The sequence below is a fragment of the Dreissena polymorpha genome, chromosome 9 (assembly GCF_020536995.1).
Source record: "Dreissena polymorpha isolate Duluth1 chromosome 9, UMN_Dpol_1.0, whole genome shotgun sequence".
NCBI lineage: Eukaryota > Metazoa > Mollusca > Bivalvia > Myida > Dreissenidae > Dreissena > Dreissena polymorpha.
In genome coordinates, this window is record NC_068363.1 from 38,221,095 (window position 1) to 38,234,529 (window position 13,435).

At 35.7% G+C, this 13,435-nt stretch overlaps 1 protein-coding gene across 1 annotated transcript; it reads right to left on the reverse strand.

The window, feature by feature from the left end:
- Window positions 1-3,740: 3,740 nt before the first annotated feature.
- On the reverse strand, window positions 3,741-10,988 carry LOC127845100 (pyrimidodiazepine synthase-like). Its single transcript, XM_052375798.1, has 5 exons — window positions 10,819-10,988; window positions 9,489-9,594; window positions 8,704-8,926; window positions 4,963-5,089; window positions 3,741-4,733 (listed from the first exon to the last, which is right to left on the reverse strand). Exons 1-5 carry the CDS (start codon window positions 10,847-10,849, stop codon window positions 4,486-4,488), a joined length of 735 nt encoding a protein of 244 aa, XP_052231758.1. The 5' UTR covers window positions 10,850-10,988; the 3' UTR covers window positions 3,741-4,485.
- Window positions 10,989-13,435: the final 2,447 nt, after the last annotated feature.

Here is a 13,435-nt window from a genome sequence, read left to right on the forward strand (position 1 = left end):
CAGATATAGAGATAACTAATCTTGAGGCAATTTGGTTGGAGGTTCGACCTCATTCTAATTAACAAATTTTAATCGGAACTTTTTATAGACCACCCAACTCAGATAACAATTATTTCTGTAAAATAATAGACTCAATCGGGCTGGCAATAGATACCGGCATTAACGACATTATAGTTTTGGGCGACTTAAATTTAAACACCCAACTTGATCAGGCTAAACGTAAAATTGACTCCATCTCGCAACAGTTTGCACTCGACCAATGTATACAGGATCCCACCCACTTTACTGAAACTTCTTCATCTATTATTGATCTCATATTTGTTTCAAACAAAGAGTCTGTCATCTTCTCTGGTGTTGGTGAACCATTCCTTGATCAAACTATAAGATATCACTGTCCCGTATTCGTTATTCTTAAATTTAAAACGTAAAATTTGGAAGTACGACTCAGGAAATTACGACTCTTTTCGAAGCTATTTATCAAATATTGAATGTAATAACGTATATAGTGACAATATCGACACATTTACTAAAAATCTTACTAACATTGTACTTGCCACTGCAGCTGATTGTATACCAAGCAAAGAGGTCACTGTTCGCCAAGCCGAACCGCCATGGCTCTCATCGGAAATAAAACTAAAAATTCGAAAACGAAAACGTGCTAAAAAAAGCTAAAACAACGAATTCCACATCTAATTGGACTAGGTTTCGTGTACTTCGTAATGATGTAGTCTCTCTTGTCCGCCTCGCCAAATCAAATTATTACGACTCTCTTGCATTCAAACTAAAATCCAACAATTACTCCTCGCGTGATTGGTGGAAAGTCCTGAAATCTTTCCTAACAGTCAACGTTAGTAAAACTTTATCCCCACTTGTCAACATCGCTGGCGAACTGGCCTTTGATGAACTTTAAAAAGCTGAAGTACTTAATAATTTCTTCGTTCAACAGACATCTTTAGATGAGTCTGGTCACGTTTTACCGGAATTGGCAACTATTGAAAATCAACAGACAATTTCGTCTATAGTAATAACCGCTTGCGAAGTTAAGGACGTTCTTATGAATCTGCCTTTGGGTAAAGCCTGTGGCCCTGATGGTGTTAATAACAAATTACTTGTAGAGGCATCTCATGAACTAAGTCAACCACTTTGTGATCTCTTTAATATGTCTTTGTCGTCGTCAACAGTACCATACTATTGGAAAACGTCAAACGTTTGTGCAATATTCAAAAAAGGGGACGTTTCCATTCCCTCGAACTATCGCCCAATTTCACTTCTGAATACCATGGAAAAAGTACTAGAACGGATTATCTTTAAACATGTATTCAACTTTTTGTGTGATACTAATTTTTTCACAAGATTTCAATCCGGATTTATGCCAGGTGACTCTACTGTCAACCAGCTTACATACCTTTACAACACGTTTTGTAAAGCACTCGATGATGGATTGGAAGTAAGGGTGTTTTTTTTTTCGATATAAGCAAAGCATTCGACAAAGTCTGGCATAGTGGCCTTATATTAAAACTGAAACGCGCCGGTATCAAAGATAAACTTTTGAACTGGTTTTCTAACTATCTGTATCAAAGGCGTCAAAGGGTAGTGGTTCCCGCGGCCTCATCTTCCCTAGCCGAAATCAAGGCTGGAGTTCCACAAGGCTCCATTCTTGGTCCCCTATTATTTCTTTGATATATAAATGACATTGTAAATGACATTCAAGCTCATATAAACTTATTTGCAGACAACACTAGTTTATTTGTCGTTGTTGACAATCCTAATTCTGCAGCCGCTGTTTTAGAGCGCGATATAGACAAAATTGCAAAATGGGCCGATACATGGTTGGTAAAATTCAATCCATTGAAGTCAGAATCACTTGTTATATCGCGTTAGAGGGACAAACCCTATCATATTCCTATCAATATGTACGATACTCCGATTCCCGAAGTGAATAGTCACACACATTTGGGCATTATTCTGTCAAATGATGGAATCTGGCATCAACACATTGAATGTATTAAATTAAAGGCCTGGTCACGTGTCAACCTTCTAAAAAAACTTCATTTTCGCCTTGACCGGAGATCACTTGAAATAACTTATTTCACGTTTATTCGACCTATTCTAGAATATGCAGATGTTGTATGGGATAATTGTACAATGTATGAAAAAAATGATTTAGATAAAATTCAAACTGAAGCTGCCCGCATTGTTTCCGGCTGTACCCGACTTGTGTCCTTAAATTTACTTTCTAACGAAATTGGCTGGGAAACTCTTGGCACAAGAAGGTCCAAGCACAAACTCATTCTTTTCTTTAAAATGGTCAAAGGTCTCAGTCCAGAATATTTGTCCTCACTGTCCCCACAATCAGTTGGCGAGCGATCTACAAGATCATTGCATAACTCATCCCACTTAGATGGTGCTCGGACTAGGACTTCTCTGTACCAACATTCCTTCTTGCCCTCAACAATTGCTGCTTGGAATTCACTTCCAGACGAAGCAAAACTTGTTGATAACATATCTGATTTTAAAAAGGCCATCGATCTTAACAAATCTCGTAGTAATCCGTTTTTCTATTATGGTAAGCGAAGACAGCAAGTGCTGCACACACGTCTAAGAACTAATTGTAGTTCTCTTAATAAACATTTATTTGATAGAAATCTGGTTCCATCGCCACTTTGTCAATGCGGAAAATAGAGGACACTACTCACTTTTTACTGGTCTGTCCATGTTATGCAGCTATAAGATTAGTTTTAGTAAGAACTATAGAACAATACACGGATATATCACTCCGCACATTACTGTACGGAGATGATAATCTTTCAATCAGAGATAACTATGCAGTATTTGATGCAGTCCATATTTTCATCGAAGGCTCAGGAAGGTTCAGAGTGGGATAACTATCGGTTCTCTAATTTTTAACATTTGTTTTCACAATCAATTTCTTTGATCATAATCACACCAGCAATATGCTTTTTCTTAATACATTGTCTCAACGTATTTTAGCAATGTTGGTTCCAATCATACATATAAACTTGTTTAAACTCGAATGATTATTCAAATGTTTTGTGTTTAGAATGCCAATACCGCCACTATGTTTTGTAAATATACCATTGAGAAAAGGAAACCTACTAGCCTAGCTATCGTTCCAATCCTATAAACTTTAGATGCTTGTACATTATGTTGTAAAACACATTATTGAATAAATATGTTTAAACCAATAATGCAAAAAAATGTAACCCTCAACTGGGCTCGAACCACTGATAGCTGGAGTCCTGGAGTAAAAAGTCTCCCATTTTGACCACTCGGCCATCCGTGCTCATACAATGAATGATGTTTTTTAAACCATGTATATGCAATCCTCGTAGTTTCACAAAATATAATGACAACAACAGAACTCTCCAAATTATTCAATCGTTTCTTGTTGCAACGCTTGATAATTTTCAGGTTTTTAAATCGTCAAAAGATGCATATAATGGCTATTTAAGAGCATGGCATATGTTCAGTATTACTGTTTCCTCACAAATATCATAACTAAAACGAAAATTTGCGAATCTGAAACAACTTTTTTTAATTTTGTCAATTTACCAAAACGTGAAAATACCCCTTTAAGTAACGCACATTTATTTAGTGTCAGCGATTCTTTTTACAAACCTGTATCAAACCCCGCGTACCAGCTGTATAGCCGTAGGCATAAGGCACCTATCCAACATGCAGCTTATTCGGCGAGTACCGGACGCAAAAAACTTCATATCTAGTCTTTTTATGCGATTTATCATTATCAACAACATTAACAATATAGGAGGAAATCTTCATGTATTGCTGTTATGCAAGAAAAGCGATGTAAAGCCTAACAAAGGCTACTTCAACACATCTTTATCAACAGGAGAAACGCTAGACTTATTGAAGTCTCGGAAAACGAATTTTAGCAAATTGATAAGATTATCCGCAACTGAAAAAGTCGTGTTAAACTTTGCTTCTGCAGGGTCCTTTTGATCTTCCTCCGATTTTCTAACAAACAGAGTTTTGTTTTTTCTATTCTTTTGGGGTAAGCCTACATATTTTAGTTCTTGTAAGAACTGATGAATGTGTTGTGTTCCAAGCTTTTTATAACACACAAAGGAAGACAAATGCGTGTTTTTTTCTCAACACGTTACATTTCCAAGCACCGTATTGAGGAGAACAATATGGCAAGCACTGTATAGAAAAAAAGGGAAAAGAAACATACAGTAACACACGCATGTACATGAATGAAATGTTTGTCTTAAACGACTGAATTAGTCGATTCAGAGGCATTCCGCATTGTAACTACCCTTAGTCACGACTCAAATGAAAATCACACGAAATAAAGCAAACACAAGGCAGTCAATTACAAACATATTTGCTAGCTGTATTTCTAGTGTATATGTAAACGGGTAATCATAGATAGGAAGAAGACAAAGTTCGTGGTTGTTCACCATCTTATAGGAATTCCCAATTTAAATTGTTTTCCTAGTTTTGTCACTCCTCCAAACCTATATCGTAATCGGTTGCCTTATTTTTCACAGAAACCATGAAGGCTTTGAAAACATGGTCGGGAATTTCCGTCTGCTTCACCGCAGGTATCTCCGCCATTTTCTTCATCCATGTCGAGAACACCGGAAACCTTGCTGGATCTAACGTCACATCCGGCGCAAACAGTCTGAAGATTAGGGGTATTCTGTACGCGTGCGGCCAAATGTTCACATCGGCCGTAGAAGGTTTCGCACCTAAAATGATAAAGTTAATAAAGTCCTCATTGTTTTTAAATAAAATTAAAACAAAACAATTCTATGAAATAATCTAAATTAGAAATAATATGACGAAGTTTGGATTTTTTCCCTTTGCTGGAATTCGACCCCGGGTCCACGGGTTGCCAAATTTGATGACTACTACTATGTAATATGGCGCCTATGCAAACGCTGGGTTAACCCTTAATTGTTAATAAACATAGCGTACCTCCAAAATAAGGTGAAGTCCGGTTTTTAATTCTTGACTCAAACTTGTCGAGTTCTTCCAGTAGAGGGGTGTACGCATCTTTGTCGTCCGACGCGGCTAAAAACGCCTTGTAGAATGGAGGGACAACCTGAACAAATATGCGTTAAACATGTTTATAATAAGTGCACAATATCAAGGGAAATAAAATTATACATGTTGTATCCCAGTTTAATGTTAAAAAAGCTCAAAAAAACTGACAACAAACACGCGCTTAACCCATTTATGCCTAGCGTCTAGAAAAAAGGCCTTGGCAAACAGCGTAGACCCAGATGAGACGCCGCATGATGCGGCGTCTAATCAGGGCCTGCGCTGTTTGCTTAAAGGAGTTTCTGTAAGAAATATTCTTAATATAGAAATAAATATACCAGACATCCCTAATTTGGGAAATACGTTGATCATCCATCCATTGATTAAATTTAGGATGGGAGAGTCCACTAGGCATAAATGGGTTAAAAAGCGTTTGTGTTCAGAGTCTATATCTGCGCTAATAGACCGTAAAGGGATTTTTTTTATTTGTAACCTACTGTGTTTACGATTTTAAAAGAGTTTAGTTTAGTTATCAGTACTCTACTAATGCGTATTTTAGTTTTGTTTGTTCTCGCCGTATACTTATGGTACTTGGAATTCAAGTTAGAGGGATTTTAGATCACAAACATTAATACTGTTACACATAGGAAGAAAATATACTGCAGTGCTGTAGAAGATTTTGTTATTCACGTAGCTCAAATTTTAAGTACTTACAATATAATGTTCCAGGAATGATTGTCATAAAAAGAGAAAGCACAAGCCGGGTATCCAGCGCGGCTAAGGTCATTCTTTCTCAAAATGTTAACATAAAAAAATAAACATACGGACCAGGGTAACAATAACCCACGGGGATAGAGTCAAAAGCCATGTATATGGGAAAAGGGTAAGGCTCATAAAATATGACATTTTACACTTTATTGCATTATTCTAGTATAGTCCAGTTCTTCATATTTTAATATTTCTTATGAATAGATATTTAAAATTAATTCATTTGAATTGGCATTGTTGTTAAGTACACGAATCGTGCGTCTGCATGAAGGAGATCCCATTCAGCTGCCAACATTCCGTGAAAATGAGATCCGTAAAATAAGTTGGTACGAGTAAATATTGTCTCAGTTTGAAATCTAAATCAACCATAACAAGTTTCATGCAATATTCAATAAGCAGACCCGTACATGGAGCAATATACATTAAAATATGGTAGGGTTTGGCACTGATAATACGTTGACATTTTTTTACGCATTTGACGCACTCTACTTCGACACAAAATAGATGTATGAAAATTCAAATATAGTGTTCTTAGTGTTTACATACTGAATTGTGTATTATTGCTTCCATTGAAAAAGTTGGCAATCACTTAACTAAACCCATGTATGCCTAGTGGACTCTTTCATCCTTCTAAATTGGATCAATTTATTTCCAAAATTAGGGATGTCTCGTATATTTATGTCTATATATTTAGAATATTTCTTACAGAAATTCCTTTAAGCAAACAGCGCAGACCCTGATGATGCGGCGTCTCATCTGGGTCTACGCTGTTTGCCAATGCCTTCTTTTTAGACGCTAGGCATAAATGGGTTAAATGTGAACTTGAGCCGTATTTTGTGATTAATTTGATGAATGCAAGCACTCGAAGGTCTTGTCTCAGATTAGCCTGTACAGTCCGCACAGGCTAATCAGGGACGATTCTTTTCGCCCAGGCTAAATTTTCGTTTAGAAGACACTTCTTTTTAATGAAAAATTTAATAACAGCGGAAAGTGTCGTCACTGATTAGCCTGTGCGGTCTGCACATGCTTATCTGGCATTACACTTTACGTACACTTGTTACGCCCAGTTTTCCTAGAACGAGGCTATTATGATTTACATCGTAAACATCTACATCTACAAGCTAAATGATTAGTCGTTATCTGCACAGGGCTTCGTTTATTAAACCGAATGTCCACAAACCGTTAAGATAGCATGGCTGTTCTCAATCATATAACAGTCAATAAATATTAAGCGTGTACTTTAAGACTGCATATCGGGGTAAAATACATGGAAATTTAATCTAGAATGATCTATTGTTCTTTCGAAAGGTCGTTTAATAGAACACTTGAAGGTTCTAGTTTCAATTTCATTTATTTTACCCACAGGCAGCAGTATCATAAATTTGCCCCCACCCCCTCCGGGACCCTACCCGCCTCCCCCCCCCCCCTTCCCCCCGAGCTTAACCCAGATTGTTAAATGTACACCTATTGTGTATGGTTTGACTTGTCAACAACGAATATTGACAAAATACACAGTTTGAAAAAATAACCCTCGTATAGGTATTATATAGACCAGTTGAATGTTATTGTTTACATTCGGGATTTTCCGCGCATGCGCACTGGCTGGTTGGCAAAAAACACTGGTTACAGTAACGTAAAACAAAATGCTAGATTGTTATCACTCCTTATCACCAGTAAAGAGAGTGCACGCAAAGACAGTTCAATTTGCTTAATATGCAGTTTATGTTTTTCATATGTATGCTAAACTTTATAATATTGTCATTCGATGGAAACGAAATACCTGGGTAATTCATTCAATGGAAAATAAAATTACTACATGTCTGTGTTTTGCTGTCATATTTTGTCGATCGAATACTCGGTTCTAAAACGCCATATCATTGGCCAACACAATGAGAACAACCAACCAGATGACGCGTTATAAAATTAAAATGGTGTACATCTGTAGATGAAACACCGAGTGACATATAGCGAGAAAGTCAAATTTAATTGAATAGTAAAGTTATTAGCCGAGCAGGAGATCGGTTAGTTGTGTAATCACGTTGCTTTTACTATCTTTTAACGAATCCAGTTGGATTTTGTCGGCAACTGCATGGGAACATGTGTGTTTTCGATGAAAAAGGTCACGTCCAGTGTTCCACAATCTTTCAGCAATAGGCTATAGTGCGTTTCATACCTTGTGTATATATAATATCTATACGAGGGTTATTTTTTCAAACTGTGTATTTTTGTCAATCTTCGTTGTTGAAAAGTCAAACCATACACAATAGGTGTACATTTAACAATCTGGAACCCCTGGGGTAAGCTCAGGGGGAGGGGGGGGGGGTAGGGTCCCGGGGGGGGGGGCAAATTTATGATACTGCTGCCTGTGATTTTACATATTAAAATATATGCTTGGTTTTATAACACAGTTAACACTTTTTAGACTGTAAACTCGCATATAAGTTACCATCTACCAACACTTATTAAACGGATATTTATTTAAAAAAATATATGAACTTTCAAAAATCGTACAAGTAAATCGGCGCAGGAAAAACAAATAGAAACTTTAATATTTTATATCTCCTAAGTCAGGAGTGTTATTTTACTTGTTCGGATATGATGTATGCAATCTTTTGTTAATCTATTACTTTTTGTTTTTGTATTGTCATTTTGCCAAACTATACACGAATACGGGGCTTATTTTGAACCGTACTTTCGATTGTGCTAATATGCTGACTTTTGAAATTGAAACAAATTACCATCCGGTTGGTCTGGTTACAATAAACTAAGTTAAAATGAGGCGATTTGGACGTGAGCACGGAAGTCTTGGCAAGGAGCAAGAAGCGAGTGAACAAACCAATGCGATTGCCAAACAACTATTAGAAAACAACAATACGTTCTCGATGTTCACTATGCATTTTTTTTTACCTTTCCCCACATTTCTAGAAGCATCCGTTCTTGTGCGGCTTGGTAGGGGTCGTAGGGGCCGAGTCGCACTTCCGGGTACGTGGCGTCCAGAAAGTCATTGATAATTTGGGAGTCGAACACGATTCGGTCGCCCTTCTGAATGGTAGGGACGAGGCCAAGGGGGTTAACTCTGTCCAGGTACCAGGAAGGCTTGTCTTGCAGATGGATGTTTACGGTCTCATGGCTGGATAAGTCAGCACAATAGAATTAACTTGTATCTATGAGTGGCATTTAATGGACTTGTTCGCAGATTTTCGTTTTTAATGTAATCAAATGCATTTACAAAATTTAAGGAACTAAGTTTATCTTCCACGGGGATCGAAGCCGGTTCCTTTTGGAACAATATCCTGTGCGCACTAACTGCCTCTCGTTCGATTTAAGATGATATGCCCACGCTTCATTTTAGAACAACTAAATCCGTTAACATTTTATAGAAACTGGATTTAAAACTAGTCATTACACTTTACATGTCAAAAATAGTGTGTTCTTAATAATGTTTTCGTGCTTAAGTACTAGATCCGATTGCTTTCAATGTTGTTTTGTATTTCAATGTAATAATTTCAGCAGAAAAGATGATAGTACACATTATGCACGCTCTTTTGACACGAATACCATTTAAACCAGTAATAGGGTTGAAATATCCTCGATATTAATACAAGTAAAAGAATAAACTGCAATTGAAAAAACGCATGCAAGCTATTGTACGTTATTGTACGCTCAAGCACGAATTTGAAGTATTTACGTACGGAATATTCTTCATTAGCAAGACTAGTTTTGTTCTTTGGGCGTAAGGGCAAAACTGCATGCTGTAGAATCGCAGACGCCCATCTTCCAGCGGAGGGTAATCACTCCCTGAAAAAATAATGTGAGTTAATGAGTGACGAATTCCTTTTAAATCGTATTTACTTCTTTTGTTTAACGAATTCAGAAACCGTTTTGTAGCTATACTTCAACGTTACAAAATATTTAGTCCGACGTCACCAACCAAACAAAAGCATTGTAATGCTTGAGCTTTGATCTTTTTGTTGATTATTTTAAATTATTATATAAGTTCCTAAGTGAAAACAATGTTTAAATTCATGTATCTTAATTCCTCCAGATTACCTATGCGACTTGCCCCCTCCCGTATGGTACGCAATATTCAAGGAGTAGTAATGTCATACGCAAAGGTCCGATATGCAGCACGCACACATGTTTTTGTTTCGTCAGCATAAGTTAAAATAAAAATTGCAATTTTCCACTTTATTCAATTTAGACAGCTATAAACTCCGCTAATCGATAATTGCATATACCCTTAATGCTGATGGAACTGATCGATGGAAAACATACGATTGATATCGGGTCTTGCCTGTCTTTTCTCATCAGAAAAGACTTCAAGCCTTAGTGAATTAACACTGTTCTAACTTTACGGTTCGTTATAATGTGTTATTCATATACCTATTAACAGGACTACAATGCCCTTGTTAGCATATTTGTGAGTTCTTTCTTGCTGTAAGTGTATGCGTATATATGCATAATTATATTATTTAGCATAACATCAAAATACCGTTTTTATGTAACGGTTGCTACCACATAATGCTTAAAATGTATACAGGTATACACGTATTAAACATTGATAAAAGATCACGTACGGAATAGTTCACTGTTTTACTGTTGTTTTAAAATGTTTAAATGAAAATAATCTGCGTTAAACAGTATGCATCACATAGCGTAAAATTAAGGCTGCACGCACGGTCAGAATACCCCAGTATACAATACCATAGAAAGATGAGCAGGTTAGTATCATCTATGTGACTGTTTCGTTTTAAGGTAAACGTTGTCCATTCGATCCGATCTGGTCAAACTTATATACTTCAACTCAGAACAATTTATCATGTAACGGGCAATTTTTTTCATACAATTTACCCTATATGCTATGTGAAGAGTCTCCACTCTGAAAGCACGCAATGACAGAATGAGAATCGGGACTTGGTTTGTCGTTTAACATTGTAATCATGTTGACAACAGTTGTGTAATACACCATAGGTTTAAAAACAAGGAATCTACAGCCTCATTTTACAATTCACAAACATTTACCTGATCTTTGATGTTTTAAGATGTCCGGCATGTTAAATGCTCCTTAATTTCACGTTTCACTAGTTTAATCGCGACAACCTATATATATATGAAAGGTAATCAAAACTTTAAGCAGTACACATTTCAGGACATACACCTACTTTCATGAAATCTGAATTTTATCATGCTTGATATTGCATGACTTCAGCGGTATTTGCATACAAGCGGGTTATAGATAACAGTCATATACAAGCGGGTTAAAGATAAGTCATATACAAGCGGGTTAAAGTTATGTGTGATTTCAGTGTCCCACCTACGTGCACATAAATACGTATATATAGCTGTAAACAAGCTCTTGTAAATGAGTTACGACAAGTGAGTTCAGACGGAAGAATTAAGGACACCGCCATTATTGTCGAATGGATTTTTATTAATTTTTGTACTAGGTTTTGGTGAAAAGTAATTTTAAAGTCAATATATATTCGGCTAAGTCTCACTCAAGTGCACTTATCGATGTCCATGGTGTTTCAGAGGCCTTGATACGGTTCAAAATGTTAGTATTGAGCCACTTTTGCTTGTGTTCACAATTTTAATATGCCATTTATTGTTTAACATTTTATTAGATGCAATTAATTGATCATATGTGTAAACATAAGATAAACACACTAGCTATGCCAAACTGCCGTGTCTTTGATTACAATTTTAAATTTTTGCATCGTATACAATATATCTAGAGCATTTTAACACACAATTTGCATGTTTATTCTTGTGAGAAGTTCATTTCAATAGTGTTGTCATCAAAAATCATTGCATTTTCGGAGTGCGTCCTTAATATGAAACTAGATACGAGCCTATAAAAAAATCCCATTACAATATATCAGGTTCCTATAAATATCGTTTGTAAAAGCACGATTTGTCAGTTAAAAGTGTATAATTAAAGCGGGTATATACGATTTTTTATATGTGTTAAATTGTAATATATTGATAAAATATGTTACAATAACCATATATAGGCAAGAACAATTATACATTAAAGCCGAATTTCATAAAATGCAGCAAAGACAAATTAGCGCCCCGAGCCGATTGTGACGTACATATTTTCCTACAATAACAGAAGCATTCATCTTTGTATTAGGATCAGAGTTAGTGTTCGTGTGTCGTATGAATAGATATCGTTGCAGGAATTCAAATAAACCGTTAAACTAAGTTTAGATTCACATCGTACATGTATGGTATACATGCTGGCGAATTCGGCTGTACAGCCGTTTTCAATTTCAGAATTAAATATCTGGCTTATTTCGCATTTTTCGACACATGTTCTTCTTAACTTTTATTTTTATTTATATTGAAATATATATATAATAAGTTTTTACAAATTTTATATAAATTCATAAATATTTGACAAATCGTATATACCCGCTTTAAATAAATAAACAACAGTTAGTTTTACTTACATAGAATATCATTTTTCTGCCATGCGATCATATTGCCAAAATATGCAACGTAATTTTTACAAATAAGCTTCATAGATATATATATATATATATATATATATATATATATATATATATATATATATATATATATATATATATATATATATATATATATATATATATATATATATATATATATATATATATATATATTAATTACATCAAATAAAGGAGAGAAACATATTTATTTCATGTATACATGTGTGCAAATACAACCAAAATACAGCAGCATGTTGTAATTATAAACCAAAATTAATGTACGTAATTTGAAACGGTATTCTGGTTCATGCGTAATAAGGTCTTTGTGTAATAACTGTCAAAACTGCACCCTTTATTGCGACGACGGAAAAATGAAAGACTGGAATGAGATAGAAAACGATGCATATTGCATTTTCAATGACGCAAACTAGACAAGAATAGAAATCTGTATCATCAAATTTAACATCCAGAACCACCATATCAATTTCAGTGGATTTCGTGTCAAGCAGGGAGAAGGACAGACTACCATAGCCAAGGCTCCAGTATAAGATTTTCGGGGCCTGATTCGAACGTCCAAAACATAACACGCGGGTTAAAAATTGCTGATATAATTTTGTTCTAATCGCAGAAGAGCTATTTAATTTTGAATTTGATAAAATCTGGCTTATGGCGTCGCAGTTTGTGCAGGAAAATTGTCTTGCTCAAATTTGTCAAAATAAAATATCAGGACTGGGGACCGTTTTGAAGCCATGGCACCGGTTTTGACCTAGTAGATATTGGCAACGACTCGTTGATATCGACGGCCTCTGAAGTTTAACCATTGGATGTGATCAGTGTTAATGTCGATATCAACACAGCGCAGAAGAGTAACATCTTAGACATCTGAACCAAAACAAACGTTTAATACAAATACAACAGAAATATTTTGCCTTGGAAAACTATGAAGCAAGGTTCACTTAAAGAAACAATGCATGCAATAGAAATAGTAGGTTACGTTCTTTGTCACATAGGCCTCGTTTAAATAAACAGTTAGACATTTAATCCCAACCGTACCGTTTTCGGAACAATTTTAGCGATGTATGTTTCCTTACCGATTAGTATCGATTCCATTATTATATTTTGCTGCAACATTCTTGTTTATTTTTCCTAAGTGAGAATATTCA

Bases quoted from the DNA above. Each gene is read 5' to 3' on its own strand.
- LOC127845100 (XM_052375798.1), bottom strand. From the start codon at position 10,849: ATGCCGGACATCTTAAAACATCAAAGATCAG. The intron at 9,595-10,818 runs GTAAATGTTTGT...TTATTTTTTCAG, and splicing joins CTTAAAACATCAAAGATCAG to GGAGTGATTACCCTCCGCTG. The intron at 8,927-9,488 runs GTACGTAAATAC...TGACTTATCCAG, and splicing joins TTGCTAATGAAGAATATTCC to CCATGAGACCGTAAACATCC.